This window comes from Microtus pennsylvanicus, chromosome 10 (genome assembly GCF_037038515.1).
Source record: "Microtus pennsylvanicus isolate mMicPen1 chromosome 10, mMicPen1.hap1, whole genome shotgun sequence".
In the NCBI taxonomy this organism is placed as follows: Eukaryota; Metazoa; Chordata; class Mammalia; order Rodentia; family Cricetidae; genus Microtus; species Microtus pennsylvanicus.
This window is the reverse complement of record NC_134588.1, coordinates 100,873,225-100,891,282: the sequence shown is the minus strand read 5'-3', so window position 1 is coordinate 100,891,282 and position 18,058 is coordinate 100,873,225. Positions and strand designations below refer to the sequence as shown.

Below are 18,058 nucleotides of genomic sequence, written 5' to 3'. Positions count from 1 at the left end.
AAAGCTGTCTCTGTTAGATCACCTAGGAAACACCCCTAGCCTGAGCCTGCAATTTAAAGGCAAGTCAACAGAACTGGAACATGAAACATGCCAAGTTGGGTTCTAGAAACTAGACAATTTCTCATTCCTGCTGGATAGCCAACTCTGGCTCCCCCACTCCCTGCTCACACATACGGGCCTCTCTTCTCTGACCAGCCCCTTCTTGTTTTCTAAGGAACACCTTTTATCCACCCTCCGTTCAGCCTTACCCTCCACAGGCTCCTAAAGATCCCTTAGGAGGAGCCACCAAGGATTAGCCTTGTTCAGAAAGTCTCCCCTTAATGCTGTAATTTTCATGATTTTTCAGCTTCAATTGTGGGTTACATCACTCTGGGGGATTTTGACAAGGTCCTGATGACTTGGTGTATTCCACACCGATTTAGGGTCAGAGAGTTCCTGTCATGCCAATATAGAACCAAGGCTAAGGCCAGTGGTTTCTGGATGTCCACACCTCAAACTTTTTTTTTCCTGAGACAGGAACTCAAAAAAATTCCTGACCGGCCTGAAATTCTCTGTGTAGACCAGGCTAGCCTCAGATTTACAACAGTCTGCCTGACTCTGCCTCCCTAGTACTAGAACTCAAGGTACACACCACCCCAGCCCCGAAACAAACCTCTGATGTGACATGTGAGGGAAAGTATGAAAAGGCTGGTTCATACAGTATTTGAATGTCACCCTTTGTATGTTAAGCACTATGACAGCCACCAATTCAAACAGCACAAATCATCAAACTGCTCAACTAGACTCCGAAAGTCAGGTAGAATGAACTGCTAGGGCACCGGGGTTCTAGTCCCTGGTATGCTTCCAGGCTCAACCGTCTTCCAGCATAACCCAAAGCCACCTAAAAAGCCTTTCATTTTAACGACGGTCCCTGAATAACTCGTTCTTTTCTTCACACAGTGGCTGAGTTTTTCAGTACTCTGAAGTTACATGCCTGAAGACTTCTAATGGAAGAAAACAGCCAATGCCTAAACTCCCAAAACTTTGTATCTGGACCTTGAACTTGTGGGAACATTTACTGAAATGGATACCTGAAGAGTATAACCGTCTGAGATAGATGAATTTTCACATATCAAAGATTTGCATATCATTAACCAAATGCAAATGAATTGTATAACCCTTGATAAGCTCGAAGAAAGCTTTATGTCTGTAAATAGTATACACTTTTTACTTCTACACATTTTCCTGTTCATAGCAATATTAAATTAGGAAGGAACGCAGAGAGGCTAAACGACTAACTGAGCAATCAATCTCAGGCCACAAGGCCTTGGTGGGGATATTTAAAGAAATATTTTAAGTTTTAAAACGCAGCGGTGACATCTGCCACAGCAGCCCAGGGACTGCCACTTGCTCTGAGCTAACTGGCGGATGGGATGATGTATCCTGAAGTAGTTTGATGGAGACATCTAAAGCATCCAGGAGCCAGCAGTGGTGGCACACCCCTGCAAACGGGAGTCTCAGAGAGAGGCCAACCTGGGCTACCTAGCAAGACCCTGTCTCAAAAACTAAATCGGGGAAAAAAGAAAGCATGCTTCCATTATTTGATTCTAACAAAAGATAGTTTTTATACAGTGTCATGAACAGCCAGTCATTCTCAAACTCAAGTCCTTGACCATATTTGGCCTTACACGGTTGAGTCTCACGAACAGTAGGTAGTGACAGCATTACACCCTGAGCAACTGGAGCAGTGCATCAGAGCCAGGTGTCCTGTTTGCAAGATCAGGTTAAAGGACAAACACGCTGTACGCCGTCGGCTGCCTCAACCTTATGTACTTCACTAACCCAGGGACTGTGCCTAGAGCTGGCGAGGACAGAGCTCAGAAGGTCTCAAAACAAACAAGCTGGCTTCTTGATCGTGGGAAAATGCTGGCAACATTGTAAACATATTGCCTTATCTCCTTCCAAATGTACTGTTAATAAAGTTGCCAATGCAGTCTCACACACACCTTGGTTTTCTTCCAAGCAATGGCCCCCGTGGGAGGGTTTATGAGTACACAGGGTTACAGCTGGGCTCTACTTAAACAGATCTGCCGCTCTGAACATTCAAATACCGAGAAAACACCTTACCTATAATTAAACTATGGAACTATATATACAATGTTTTAACATTCTAACTCAGAAGTTCTGCTCATTCGACCAGAAAGGGCAGTCCTAATTTCACCTGCTTGTTGGTCTCTATCACTTAGGCCAGCTCCCACGGGATGAGGAGCCAGCAAGGGAGCTGAGAAAACCTGAATATTAAATCATGAACCTGGGATTATGGCTGTCGCTGGTGATGTCTGAAGAATAATAAAATGGAAAAGAAAGATGACTTGGTGAGGAAATGCTACCTATACTTTCATGGAAAGCTTAGTGGATAGATTTTTTTTCAGGGGCAGGTGATATATAACAGGGCTTCATATAGTCCAGACAGATCTGGAACTATGTAGCCAACACTGGCCTTGAACTCCTGATTCTCCTGCCTCCACCTCCACAGTGGGAATTCCAGCCTCACGTTAAGTAGTAGATGGATTCTCAAATGCAGCTAGAGTGGGCCAGGAAGGCTAAGATTATGGAGCAAACTCAGGCCCCGGGTATGAGCATCCTCTGTTCAGAACTGGGGCTTTCAGGATAGAGAGAAATAGCTTGTCTAAGGACTACAGGTGCCAAAGGTAGTGGAGGTGGGGGACTGAGACGGGATAGGATCGAGAAAGGTGATCAAATGTTTGAAATAGGAGACTAGGAGACCCAGCTGGGAGGGGGCGGGAGTGAGGGCATGGGTCCTGTCTTTATAAGCTGAGAGAGGAGGGTCTCAGTTTAGGTGTAGGATGGGGGCAGGAGAATTGGCCACTCCCAAATGGCAGGCACCATGCAGCCAGCCCCTCCTACCGCATTTTAATCTCAAGGGCTGACCCTATGGCCAACTGTACTCTTGGTTGTAATGAGGAGGGCAAGGAGAGACCAGTTCCAGTTCCCAGAACCCCATGGCAGCCTTAGACGTAACCCTATTACAACGCTTCTGTAGCTCCAGTTCTGGGGGATCTGATGCCCTCTTCTGACCTCCACAGGCATGGCATGCGGTAGTGCACTGGTATACAAGCAAGCAAAACCATCATATACATAAAAGTCTAGAAACAAAAACTGGGCGGTGACCATTTTACAGGGAAGAAATAAACTCCCAAGCTTTTTGACCCCATCGCAATTATCCTAACCTATACCTCACCACAAACCTCTGCCCTGAACTGCAAGCCCAGACCTATATGGGCCCTTCTGTGGAGTGAGCACACATCTATCTCGGCAGTGTTTGTCACAGCTCCTCTGCGAGACATTCTAGTCGCACGCCTGCTCTACCCTGCCCTGTCCTTCCCCTAGGGTCATCGTTCTAAGCTGCCCCTCTACATCCACTTCTTTGTTCCCCAAATCATGTCTCCACCTGGTACCACCTAGTTATCAACAGCCTATCTGTCTTCTAACGTGGCTAAATACCAGTTACCTCCAGATGCCAACTCTAGAACACCTTCCAGTCCACCCCCACCAGCCTTGGCTGCCTTTAATTCTATTTCCTACTTCCTCTGCCCTGAGACCACACTCCCTAGTGTCCTTCTGTCTGTTGCTCTGTCAACTGGGAGTCCAGCCACGTGACACCTCCTCCTACCAAGACTTCGCGGCCTATTATATCAAAGTTTACACTCTCCTCTAACATGGCCCACTGCCCGCTGCTTCCTTCTGCCTTGTTTTGCAAAAACCTGCAAATTCTGCTGCTAGAAAGACCACAGCAGCAATCTAGGGAACTGAAAAGCAGCCCGTGTTAAACACTAAATCGTTTGATAAATTAGTTTTATACAGTCATTGAATCTTAACAATGGCAAGCAAGCAACAGAATTGCTTCCAGCATGCTCCCAATTATGCAATAAAAATCCAAGGACAAGACTACAAAAAATATACCAGCCAGTGTCGCTATAATGTCTAGTGCCTCACTCTAAGTAAGAATTCCTCGACAGAAGCTATCTTCAGAGACTGATCAGAAGGACAGGGCAGGGATGTGGAGACATGGGAATGTTGCAGGCCCAGGCTTCATCATTGTAGCTTGAGCTAACTTTAAGCCCCTGAACGTTGTCAGACTTCCATCTGGTGACTAATAGATAAAAATTGGAGTCTATGAACCTAAAATCTAAGAATATCATCTGATACATGAGACCTATAGGAGAGATTCCTTATCTTGCTGTCACTGCCTCTCTGATGTGCCCACCGATTTCTTTTTTAAATTGCTTTGGTTTAGGACTTTCTCTGCTCTTTTTCTATAAAGCTCCATGAAACTGCTTCTGTGTGGAAACATGGAGCTGCAGAAACCTGGCTCCATGGTTCCTGGGTCTTGGTCACTGAAATTGGCCTATAATGAAGTATCTCTTATTCCCTTGGAAGCTGTTTTTTGAGTCAAGAACCTGTTTGTATACTTTCAAATATTACCCCCAAGAAACTCTATTTTAATAATAAAACAGGTTTAAAAAAAAACTCCAAAGAGAATTCTTAGGATAAAGCAGTGGAAAGGTACCTTAGGTGGGCCCAGCCAAGGTGTGCTGTCAAGAAATAACACCACACAACAGATCAAATCCAAGAGGTTTACTGGGAGAGAAGGAGAGAGTCTGGGAGTGGGGACAGGAGAGAGACAGACAGACAAAAAGACAGGAAGACAGAGGAACAAGACAGAGACTGATCTGGGGTGGGGTGCCTGGGGCCTTTAAGAGGGTGCATGTCCCTAGGCAACTCTATGCAACTAATAGTGGCTGTGGAAATGTGTTGCACCTGGCGGTGGTGCCAAATTTATAAGAATAAACACAAACGGTAAGACTAAAGAATATGCCTCAGGATCTAATCTGCACGGGAAGTGGAAAAAGGCAAGACCTCCTGAGTAAATTGGGAGGATGGGGACCATGGGAGAGGGCTGAAGGGGAGGGGAGAGGCAGCAAGGGGAGCAGACAAAAATGTAGAGCTCAATAAAATAATAATAAAATATATGCCTCAGTCCTTGTGGGCTCCCTCTCCTCATTTCCAAGTTTCCCTGGACTCACACAACTCTTCAGCTTGCTCTACAGCACGTCTATGGCTTCTCTCAACTCCTTCGGCTTCACTACATGAACTAGAACAGATCTCACACAGGTCAGCTGCCTTGTGCGAGAACCCACGTCCTATTTATTTCTACAGTAGCATCTCATAGGAATCATCTCAGTGATTAACACAAATACCCATTATCCCACACCCGCAGACTGGGGTCCAGCAAGTTCCACTAGTGCAGCCCACACCCAGCTGTGGAATCATCTCTAGACAGATCAGCTTGCCTAGTGGGATGCATTCGGGTCCACATGGCTACAAGCCTGGGGTTTTGTCTCCTTGCAGGTTTTCAGTCCAGGGTTTTTCTTAGTTTCTATACTTTCTGGCTCATGACCCTGCATCTTCAAAAATATCCCAAATCTGGCTCACCACCCCTCTGTCTCAGGATCCTGCCTCCTCTTCTGCCCTTTTCAAGGGCTCATGTGATTACCCTGGAGCCACCAGGATAATCCAAGCTGATCTCACCATTGTGTTAGCTGATTAAGGAATTAAGTCTGAAAAGTCCTAGGATCTGTGCCAAAGTCACAAACTGGGGAAGGGAGGCCACTGGGTTTAGAATTTTGCCTGCTATGCATAATCTCCATATTTAATTAATGGTATCATTCTGTTTTTCATATACTTACCTTGTTAGAATTCAGCTGTAAAACGTCTAGAGAAAGTAACTACTGGTTTTGTATTTGTATCTTCTATTAGTTCCACTAAGCAATATGGGTTCTAAAACAGCTCCTTGTTTGGCAGTAAAATCAAATTAAAAAAAAATCAATGTCTATAAGTTTATGAAGGGGAAAAGAAACAAGAGCACTGAAACACGTAGCAGAGATAGCAGGTCTGCTACTATGGCCTCCAAGATCTTCCTTTAAATTACAAAGCGAAGGGCTGGAGAGATAGCTCAGTGGTTGAGCACTTCCTGTTCTTTCAGACCAGAGTTCAGATCCCATCACCGACATCAGGTGGTTCACAAAACATTTTAACACCAGCTCCGAGGGATCTGATACCCTTCCCAGCCTCCGTGGATGAATCCCCCCCCTCTTTCTCTCTCCCCCTCCCTCCCTCTCTTTCTCGCCCTCCCAAAAGTTAAGTATTCTAGCCACGCAGACTTGTGAACTGCAAAGCTGAGTTTCTGTAATTAAGAACTGCTTCTCAAACACACGGCTGTGAGGAACTCTTACACAGTTCACACGTCAGATCAAGCAGTTCATTATTCCTCAGCTGTGCAGGACAGAGCCCACCGGCTTGTGACAGATCACCAAAGATGTTTACAAAATTAAAAGGGAAACTGGTAAGTGGCTTAGAGACATAAAGTTTAATTTTATTACAATCATTTTTTAAAATCAGCTATGAGCTTGACAAATACAGGCAAATCTCTAATTTCCAAGATACAAAAAGACAATAAATATAGATTCAAATTCAACCTAAAAACAAGTTCTAAATCTAATTTAGATTAGGTAGTGTAGTTTAGTTTAAGTATTTCAAATATATGCATAAGTCTTAAAAGGCTCCAGGAACTCATACAATAGTTACTGTTCACTGACAATACACAAGTGTGCAGCGCTGGGGACTTCCAAAGCCTGCTGGTGCTGGGGACGGGCAGCTGAAGATGGTGCCTCATGGCACTGGTCCTTCCTGGCAGAAGACTGGTATGAGAACAGTGCCCAAAACACCGTAACCAGGACAAGAAGCTGATTTCCCACAGCTCCATGAGTGGAAAAGACAGGATCGCCGCTGCCTCTCTGTGAGCCACACGGAGCCCTCTGACTCAGCACCTCCCTTCCTGCCGCGCATGTCCTCTGCTAGGGCTGACGTCTTCGATCCTTCATTTTCTCCCAGGACACATTCTTCATTGCTTTCAAGCTATGAGTCTTTTGAAATTTTTTCCAAAACAGTCATAGTACTTTTTCTAGCTTATTAAGTCTTCAGTAACTCAAGTTTCAGGCCAAGCTCCTTTGTCTTGGTTTAATTCTTGGGTATAGCTGCAAGAGAGTTTTAAAAAAATATTTATAAACGTCACATGCATGGAAGTTCTAGAGTATTTCAATAAAGGCAGGAAGGAGTGTGACACACTCAGGAAAGCACCGAGCTGTGGAAGCACGCTGGCTGCCTGATACACAGCGCTCACACCCAGCACTGGTCACATGGGCTACTCGCTGAGAGACCTCTGAAGGTCACCAGGGTCCATCAGTTGAAACAGTACCAAGGAGCAGGGACATGGAACTCCAGGCAGTAACTCAACTACAAAGCAGCCAGGGGCGCCAAACTGCTGGTGACCGCTAGGGAACAGCTGGGCGCTCCAGGTCTGGAATGCCTTATGACAGGATAAAAAGCCATTTTTTAAAAGCAGGGGCTCTCAAGGTAGCCCAGGCTAGCCTCACAATCCTCTTGCCCCAGCGTCCTAAGTGCTGGGACCACAGATGTAAACCATACTTCTTCAACCTTATTTACTAGGTCATGACAGTTTGGGTGGGCCCTGAGTATATCAGAAACGAAATGTCTCAGTCAGCAGACATAGGGAAGCCAGGCGAAATGCTCTGGATCTGGAATTCTGTTGGCTGTGCATTCCATAACAGGGGTGAAGAGAGGCTATGTGAGGGTCACATTATATTTCAACCATCAGACTACACAAATCCTCCCCCTTCCTCCTCACAGGGACAAGGAAGCTTTCAAAAGGGTGGTGTGGTTATCTAAGAGTTAGCTTCAATTGAGAAGACATTTACTAATGCACTTCCCAGATTCATGGCTGAGCCTGGCTAAAATTTGATATTGTTCAATCCCTTTTTTTCTAAATACCAAAAGATACTTAAACATGATATGTAAAACACATGTCTACAGAAGAAACTGCCAGAGAACCAAGAGTATGTAAGTTTAGGACCAGAATTACAATCTTCCTCCCAGCCTGTTACTTCAGAACCTTCTGAGAACAGTCTCTGAGCAAATTCTGCCCATTGAGAATAATCCTCCATCTCATTAACCAGGGCATTTTGCTACTAGGGAATTAAACTTACAAAGACTTCTGTTGTATAACATGGGAATCATAGCTAAAAATGTGCACATTAATTGAAAACTGGTTAACAGACTTTATTTTCATCACAAAATAAGAAGATAGCTATGTAAGGTTTTACATGTTAGCCTGACTTAGTCATTTTATAAATATAAACCTGTTATTTCAAGTTGGATTAGGGACTGGGAACATAGGAGCTGGCAAGACAGTTTGGCAGGTAAGGACACTGGCTGCCAAGCTCTGTGACCCGAGCTCAATCTCTGAACTCCCACTGTCTTCTGACCTTCACACACTGTGGCACATGCATAAAGACACACAGTAAATGTTTGTAAAACTCCTCAGAAGCCACGTTATATACCACAAATATGCACTACTAGTTATCAAGTTACAACAGGTGAGCCCGGTAGCTGAGACATCTGGAAACCTAGCACTTAGAAGACAGAAGGAATAAGGGTTTGAAGCTAGCCTCAGCTACTTAGCAAGACCGTCTCATCCCTTCCCCCACCAAAACAGGAGGAGGTGGGGCTCATCTAAGCATGGTGTTTGAACAAGTATAACACCAGCACTTGAGAGACGAAGGCATGATGGAGTCGTGCAGAAGGCTCAGCAGGTGACTTCACAACAAATGCTGCTCTCTGGAAAGCAGCAGTTAAGGTACAGGAAATGACTTAAAATGGACACTGGACAGGCGATCTGCCAGGTCCCTGGGCCAAAGTCACTTGGAACACCCAAGCAGAGGAACCTTAGCAGGCAGGTATGATGCTGGAGAAGCCTCCCAAAGGCATCTATGTGACAGACCTTGTCTAACTGATGCCTCACATGGACTCCCTGTACTGTGTGCACAGCAAGCTCACAGGCCTCTCTAGCCTTTCTCACCACCCAGAACAGAACAGAAATGCTCCAACTGGATCAGCAGAGATGTAGAACCCAGTGCCTGTAACCTACACAACACTTGCATACGTCACCTCCATCCTTCCTTCCCAGTCCTTCCCAACAGCAGATCCACAAGACCTTCAATCTACCTATACTATTTCTCTTTCTTTTATACACACAACATATCTCTGTGTGCACAGGCCACAAAGAAGAATACCCAAGTCCATCAAAGAGCTTATTCTTGATTTTCCTACTTCTGTTTCCCAAGTGCTGGAGATATGGACATGACCTATGGCACCTGGTTTAAACCTATGAAAGAGCCCAGTGCAAAAATCTTGAAATCACATTACTCTAGCTTTCCAACCAATTAATATTTTCCTAAGAATAATAAGCTGTACTGTACTGATTGAGTCTAAATCAAGAGCAACAAAAATTTAAGCTTTGTGTGTTTAAAAAATTTTATGATCACATGTGCAGTGAGCAGGGATCAGGTCCCTGAGAACTAGAGTTTATGGATGGTTGAGAGCTGCCATGTGGGGCTGAGAACTGAATCTGGGTCCTCTGCAAGAGCAGCCAGTGCTCCTAACTGCTGTGCCATCTCCCAGCCCAGTGCCGTGTCTTATTAACAAAGGGCAGTAAACTGCACTGGATCTACACAGTTCATGTAAAGCTCTACTTTACCACACACGAAACATGGTCCGTGTTGGAGTGACTTACTCCTAACAGGTTGCGTGGAACATATCCTTCCTTGTCGTTAAGGCGGGCCCACCACCACTCAATTTCGTCCTCATCTTCTCTGCGGATGACAGTCATGCAATCTCCTTCTCTCATGAGCAGCTCATCTTCATTCTGGGGCTCATAGTCCCACAGTGCATAAATGACTCCTTTGTTCATTATGCCCATTTTCTCCTGAACTCCTACAACAGAGACAAAAGGAAGAGAGCACATGGGATGACCACTCAGATTACACTCCTCAAAAGAACTTTAGACTCTATAAAACAAATGGGAAAAGGATACTCGCTAGAACGTCAGAACTACTACATTAAGCATTCAAGAAATAAATGTTCCAGCATGGGAGAGAAACTGGAAGGCCTGCAGTGTTTATAGAACATAGAAAGACACCATAATACAAGGCCAAAGACAGGCACCTCCTAGGCATCTCAAAAGCTTGCCTTCCCCAGAGAGGAAGCCTTCTGCTGGCCCAGCATCTAAAAGAAAACCCTGTCTCAATCCATGATATTAAGAAAAGAAACAACAGGTTTGTCAGCTTTTGGCCTACTTCTAAGCATAATGACCAAGGAGCTGTGCAATTCAGTCTTCAGACACCCAGAGCAAACCAGAAAACTTCCAAAGAGTTCTACAGCAATTCCTAGTAATTTTAAGAACAAGGATAACATCGTGTGTTAGAATACAGAATATAGCAGTTTAGGTAAGATAGAAAAGTCTATATACACGGAAAATCAGAATTCTGGATGTTGGAATCTACAAACAGGGCAAGAGAAAATTCTCAAAAGGCCATTTCCCAGGGGTTACTTAATGACTGTGAGTTAGGTTCGACTTCTCATTCTGTTCCCTAAAGGTGAAAGGTGGCAGAAGGCTACAGAACCTAGACACCTGACACCACGGGAGGACAGCAGAAGGTGAGTGGGGGCACAGCAACAAAGTTCACAGCAAGCCAGTTCATTTTCATTTACCTTTATGTCTTAAAAATACAAGAAAATATCTGCTTGACTTTTGAACATATTTTTAAACTCTGAGCACCTAACAATTAGTAAGCAGCCTAGTACAACTAACATATCAATTAATAACCAGCACGTGCTGTATCTCTTGCTCTGGGCAAAGCAAAACAAAGCAAACAAACAAAACCCCAAAGAAATGAAATGTTCTTTTCCAAAAGACAATAAAACCTTTTTAAATAACATGAAAAACAGGACAGGACAAAAGTTGGTAGTGTCGCTTGGTGGGAAATCATTCGTGAAGTTTTGGCGGAGGCTACTCCTTTGTTTCCTGGCCACCCAGACTCCCAAAATAATCACACAGATATCTGTATTAATTGCAATACTGTTTGGCCAATAGCTTAAGTGTATTTCTAGCTCTTATATCTTAAACCAACCCATCTCTATTAATCTGTGCATCACCACAAGGTCATGGCCTACTGGTAAGGTTCTAACATCTGTCTCATTGTAATATTGTAACATGAAAAGAGGAGGTGATGTATGCTGTGAATATGTTTTATTGCCATTGGTTAATAAAGAAGCTGTTTTTGGCCAATGGCTTAACAGAGTAAAGCCAGACTAAAAGAGAGAGAGAGAGAGAGAGAGTAGGCAGAGTCAGAGAGACACCATGTAGCTACCAGAGGAGAAAGCCGCCAGCCAGAACCTTGCCAGTAGGCCATGAGCCTCATGGTAAAATATAACAGGAATGGGTTAATTTAAAATGTAAAAGCTTGCTAGGAATAGGCTGGCGTCACCGGCCAAGCAGTGTTGTAATTAATACAGTTTCTGCGTGAATATTTCAGGTCAGGGCAGCCAGGAACAAACAAGCAGCCTCTGCCAACAGTGATGCATGTACAAGGTCTCAGGTTCCCACCCCAACATCACTAACAAGACTGTAAAACAAAACCTCACACAAATATAACTCCACAATGTTTGAGAGCTTCATTCTGTTTTTGTTTGGGATAGGAATGGGAAAGAAATCCTAGGTACTATAATATGCTCAAATTAACAATGCAAGTTCCAGTTGTCAATGAAATTACCATTAAGAATGGCAGGGGACCCTGAAGATAGACTAAGCTAAGAATACTGGCTACTCTTCCAGAGGACCTGGGGTTCAATTCCCAGCACCCACATGGTGGCTCACAACCCTCTCTAATTACAGTTCCAAAAAAATCTAATGCCATCTTCTGGTCTTCGAGGGCACTGCATGAACGTGGTACACAGATATACATGCAGGCAAATCATCCACATACAGAGAATAACAGAAAATGTAATATGAAAATAACTTTTACAAAAGATGCAGATATCAGAGAGGTCAGGTTCTTCTCCCTAAGTGGGAGCTGTGCCCAGTCACTGTCTGTAGTGAACCTTCATAATGTGTCATCCCCCAACATCTGTGATAGAATTCATGTCCCAAAAAAGTCTGACCAAAAATCTTCATGTCTTTTAAAAAAAAATAATTGTCAGCTGGGCACACACCTTTAATCCCAGAACTCTAGAGGCAGAGGCAGGAGGATCTCTGTGAGTTTGAGGCCAGCCTGGTCTACAAGAGCTAGTTCTAGAACAGCCTCCAAAGCAACAGAGAAACTTTGTCTTGAAGAAAAAAAAACAAAACCAAACAAAAAACATTGTCTACCATATGAGCTTACATAATGCTAATGTCAAAATACTCTATTGGTCCAAAATTGAAAACAAACAAGATAAAATTGTAAGTCTCAATGATGAAATTTAATCAGCTTGAAGGGCATCACTCAGTGGTAGAGACCCTGCTAGCATGTTTAAGGCCTTGAGTTCAAAACTAGTGCCATAAAACACGAGGTGGGGGAGGGAGGGAGGGAAAGGGAGGGAGGGAGGGAGGGAGGGAGGGAGGGAGGGAGGGAGGGAGGGAGGGAGGGAGGGAAAGGAAGAATGAAGACAAACACTTAGGAGGATGACAGATTTTGTGGCTTCAAGAAGCCCTCTCTTCTTACCTACAACCTGAAATAGACAGACACCAAGGAACATGGCCAGGCCAAGAGAGCAAAGGCCTTTGCCTTTAACCTCTGGGAACTTTGTGAACAACTGGTAGGAAGCCTTTGACAGTTTGGGCAAACTAGCCTCCTGAGACCTCCTGATTTTCTGTCTTCTCTTAAGCCAAAAAGAACAGAAGAATGTACTGCAAGTGCTAAATCCTACAAATTTAAAAAAAACAAAAACAAAAAACAAAAAATCCTACATAAAAGACAATCAACATATATCTGTCTTGGCTTCACTTCCATTTTTCTCTCAACAGAGATCTGTATTTAGGTACAGCCCTAACAGGACATGTTTTGACAGAGATCAAAATCATAAACTCAAAACATGAAACAAAAACAAACTCCAAAACATGTGTTGTCTTTATCTTTTAAATCTCATTTACAGCAAGCTACAATTCACTAAACACTAAAGCCATAATAGAGGGGCTTCTGAACGCACACCAGCAATCAGCTGTAGCTGAAGATGTCTCTGACAGTAGCTTTTCCTGGGCACATGCATGGAAGCTGTATCGTATCTGTTCCCTAGGCGATCCTATTCTCAGAATTATGTAGAGCAAAAATAATAAAACACTTCCTGAGCTTTGAGTATTCCCTAGGGACAAAAAGATAATGGGTACAGCAGCCAACACATGTGACGGCACTGGCTACATACCATAGAGAAACTGGGAGCACTGCGTGTAGCCTTCCTCCATCTCCTCACACTTGTCTGCGGCCGTCTGCATGTCGCTGTAGGTCATCGCAAACACGGCTGCTCCTGACTCCACCAAGAACTTACACACCTGGACATTGTTGCAGGAGGCAGCACAATGCAATGGGGTCCTGTGAAGTAAACACAGCACTGGTTAGGAATGCGTCTCCAAGCTCAACAACCTCCACTTGGTAAATTATCCGTGAAGAAAGTTCCTCAGTCTCTTACCTATTAGCCTCACAAATGGCTTTTAAAACCAGTTCAACCGAGACAGATGACTGCACCCATAAAAGAATTACAGCTGCAAAGGAAAGTGTCTAACACAATGGAGCACAGTGGGGCTAGGAGCTCAGTGCTAGTGAGAAGAATCAAGGAAATAAAGTCTGCGCAGTGATCTAAAAGGAACAGCGTCAGGCGGATTTGGTTCTGTCTGGATTCCCTGAGCTTATAATCATTCCTATTTAAATTTTAATTTTTTTATAGCCTGCATGTATGTAAGTGCATCTCTTGTGTGCCTGGTGCCCACAGAGGCCAGAAGAGGATGTCAGATTCCCAGGAACTGGAGTTCCATAGAGATGGTTGTGAATTACAATGTGGATGCCGGGAATAGAACCCAGGTTCTCCGAAGAATAGCAGCGCACTTAACCACTGAGCCATTTCTCTATGCCTGAAACCTGATCATTTCTTTCAGAGTAAAAACCTAAGTCTTTAAACTATAGCCTGAATGACAGTATTTATTTCTTCTCATGGCCAACTTTCTAGGAATCAAACTGCACACACAGACTCCCTACAATATTTTTAAAACTCACAGTAAACTTTGACTCTATCAATTCAACTCTAAGTAGAAAAGTGACTGTAACAAACTGTAGAGATGATTCCAGTAAATACAGTCCTAATACAATGACTGTAACACATACATACATGCACACACATAATTCAATCTATTCTAGGCAAAAGGTATAATGAACATTAATATTATAGAAAAAAATGTGCCACCTCAAATCTCCAAACTTAAATAATTGGCTTAAGAATATTATGAATCAGTCTCTGAAAAAGCATAATATTTCTTTTTCTTTTCCTCATTCAGTCTGGTTCCCTTGGATACGCTTTTCTGCTTGTTCTCTCTTTGTCGCCCCCCGCCCCATTCTACCCCCTTCTAACTATAGATGCTGGGAGTCCTGGGTGCCCCACTCGTGCCAGACAAGAGCTCCACAACTGAGCTGCATCTCACCTGTGATCTGGGTAAAAGGTTTGCTTTTATTTATTTACAGACAAGATCTCACCATATAGCCTTAGCTGGCTTTGCACTTAGGGATCCACCTGCTTCTGCCTCCTGAATGCTAGGATTACAGGCTTATGTCACCACTACAGCTGGATATAGCTTTTAAAAAAAGAAATTCATACCCTTCATACTTCGGAATGCTATTGTTACTATTTTGGTGAATATGACTACAGACTTCTGTGTGCGCGCACATGTACAGTGTATGTTTGAGTGCATGCTTTTGTGTGTGCGCACATGCACAGTGTATGTTTGAGTGCATGCTTCTGTGTGCGCGCGCATGTACAGTGTATGTTTGAGTGCATGCTTCTGTGTGCACGCACATGTACAGTGTATGTTTGAGTGCATGCTTCTGTGTGTGCGCACATGCACAGTATATGTTTGAGTGCATGCTTCTGTGTGTGCGCACATGTACAGTGTATGTTTGAGTGCATGCTTCTGTGTGTGCGCACATGCACAGTGTATGTTTGAGTGCATGCTTCTGTGTGTGCGCACATGCACAGTATATGTTTGAGTGCATGCTTCTGTGTGTGCACATGCACAGTATATGTTTGAGTGCATGCTTCTGTGTGCACGCACATGTACAGTGTATGTTTGAGTGCATGCTTCTGTGTGTGCGCACATGTACAGTGTATGTTTGAGTGCATGCTTCTGTGTGTGCGCACATGCACAGTGTATGTTTGAGTGCATGCTTTTGTGTGTGCGCACATTAACAGTGTATGTTTGAGTGCATGCTTTTGTGTGTGCGCACATGCACAGTGTATGTTTGAGTGCATGCTTTTGTGTGTGCACACATGCACAGTGTATGTTTGAGTGCATGCTTCTGTGTGTGCGCACATTAACAGTGTATGTTTGAGTGCATGCTTCTGTGTGTGCGCACATGTACAGTGTATGTTTGAGTGCATGCTTTTGTGTGTGCACACATGCACAGTGTATGTTTGAGTGCATGCTTCTGTGTGTGCGCACATGTACAGTGTATGTTTGAGTGCATGCTTCTGTGTGTGCGCACATGCACAGTGTATGTTTGAGTGCATGCTTCTGTGTGTGCGCACATTAACAGTGTATGTTTGAGTGCATGCTTTTGTGTGTGCACACATGCACAGTGTATGTTTGAGTGCATGCTTTTGTGTGCGCGCACATGTACAGTGTATGTTTGAGTGCATGCTTTTGTGTGTGCACACATGCACAGTGTATGTTTGAGTGCATGCTTTTGTGTGCGCGCACATGTACAGTGTATGTTTGAGTGCATGCTTTTGTGTGCGCGCACATGTACAGTGTATGTTTGAGTGCATGCTTTTGTGTGTGCGCACATGCACAGTGTATGTTTGAGTGCATGCTTTTGTGTGCGCGCACATGTACAGTGTATGTTTGAGTGCATGCTTTTGTGTGCGCGCACATGCACAGTGTATGTTTGAGTGCATGCTTTTGTGTGTGCACACATGCACAGTGTATGTTTGAGTGCATGCTTTTGTGTGTGCACACATGCACAGTGTATGTTTGAGTGCATGCTTTTGTGTGTGCGCACATGCACAGTGTATGTTTGAGTGCATGCTTTCGTGCACATTGTGGTTTTGAGCACATATGAGCACATGCCAATGTCAAAGGTCAGTTAGGTATCTTCCTCTATCGATGGAATCTTCCTTCTACTTTGAGGCAGGGTTGTCCTCTGAGTCTAAGCTCACCAACTGGCTATGCTGGCTGACCAGTGAGATCACGGATCTGCCTGTCCCTGACTGCCCAGACTAGAGTCACAGACCTGGGAATTCAAACTTAGGGCTCACACTTGCAGGGCAGGCACTTTTCCTAACACATTGTCTCCCCAGCCTTCAGATTTGTCTTCAATGCTAGTTTCTAAGAGTAAAAAAACAATACAATCTAAAGTCTCAAACAAGAATAATACGATACAGTAAAAATTTGCTTATGCTAAACCGAAGTGTGTATATGTGTGTGTATTTATATACACACATAAATATATGCATACACAGATCAAAGTATGCAAAAGAGTTCAGGGGCTAGAGGAGCTGCATGTAAGGAGCACTGCTGAAGCAGGTGCATACAAGGTTCTGAATTTAATATGCAGGGAGCCCCCTACTTATACAAAATGGAAGGAACTATATTAAAATCTTAATGTTGGTTACTTGTAGATTATGGAGGTACAGGTTGTTTCCCTCTTCTTACTTTTCTGTTTTGTTTATTTTTCCGTAGCGGACATATATTACTCATATTTTTTAAATGCAATCATAATACTTCTCCAAGTATTATCTGTAACAATACAAATATCTAACAAAAAGGAACATATGATCACACAGTCATTTGAAATGATAGGTTAATTCAAATTTATGATTTATACACACATGCATCTGATATTATAATATTAAAAGAAAAAACAAAATTAAAGTATTTAAATAAATATGATGTTAAATTGTAACATTTTCAGTCCTCTATTGTTTCTCTACAGAAGAGCTCTGCTCCTCCTATGCTTCCCTCTGTGAAGTATCAAGCTAGAGGAGCAGCCTGATGGGCTCTTGCCCTGTTTCCCTTGTCCCTCTGCAATGTGACTCATCACTCTGTCCAGAGTATGCACACTGTATAGGCCACCTATACAGTGGTCACATGGCGACCTCCTGACCGGTCCCCACGCTCCAGTGATTGTGATCTAGTAGACAGTATTTTAACTCCGTGGCCTCAAAGCACAGAGCAGGGATGCTGGCAGGTTTATTGCAGTATACTATTAAAATTTTAAACTTCTTTTGCTTCCAGAAACTGAACAGAATGGCTACTCCAAGAGGACACAGTAACTCCAGACAGCACATGGACAGCAGGTGAAGACTGTATGCTGACATGTTTCCCGGCATTCCAACAGCACTACACCGCTTCTACAACTGGTTTACTGGTGTTTACGGCAAAACTTACCATCCGTCGCTATCTGCTGCGTTCACATTCACACCAAACTGTACCAGGAACTTCACGATTTCTGTGTGGCCTGCGCACACAGCATTATGGAGAGCTGTGATGCCCTCATCATTTGGTAGGCTTGGGTCATCAACCTGTCACACCAATAAAAAGGTGAGAGAGTCACTCCAACTTCACGCCACATCAACTGTCATTACTAACTGGCTTCTTAGGATCAAGAAAATAGAAACTTTGCTGACATTTTAAAAATCATAACTGAAACATAGAGGAACCAAAAAAACTATCAAGTCCCAGAAATAGGACAGACCGCACAGCCAAATTAAGTAAGTACTTACTATAAGAAGGTTTTGTTTAAAATCAGCATCAGAAACAATATCCTTAGAGTTAGTTACCCTTGTTCTTCCTTCCAATTCCCACCACAAACTGGTTTCTAACTAGACATCCTATTTGCTA

The 18,058-nt window shown here is 43.6% G+C and overlaps 2 protein-coding genes across 4 annotated transcripts in view; one reads left to right on the top strand and one right to left on the bottom strand.

Annotated features, from left to right (window-relative positions):
• Positions 1–1,980, top strand: part of Capn2 (calpain 2) — a 53,085-nt gene extending 51,105 nt beyond the window's left edge. For all 3 annotated transcript variants that reach the window (XM_075989362.1, XM_075989361.1, XM_075989360.1), the window contains one exon: positions 940–1,980. In XM_075989362.1, coding sequence (XP_075845477.1) covers positions 940–963 — 24 coding nt within the window. In that variant the 3' untranslated portion in view covers positions 964–1,980. The remainder of the gene's footprint in view (positions 1–939) is intronic.
• A 4,431-nt stretch (positions 1,981–6,411) lies between these two features.
• Positions 6,412–18,058, bottom strand: part of Tp53bp2 (tumor protein p53 binding protein 2) — a 55,517-nt gene continuing 43,870 nt past the window's right edge. The window contains exons 15-18 of the mRNA XM_075989358.1: positions 17,606–17,739; positions 13,378–13,544; positions 9,713–9,912; positions 6,412–7,097 (exon numbers count right to left, since the gene is read on the bottom strand). Coding sequence (XP_075845473.1) covers positions 7,056–7,097; positions 9,713–9,912; positions 13,378–13,544; positions 17,606–17,739 — 543 coding nt within the window. The 3' untranslated portion in view covers positions 6,412–7,055. The remainder of the gene's footprint in view (positions 7,098–9,712; positions 9,913–13,377; positions 13,545–17,605; positions 17,740–18,058) is intronic.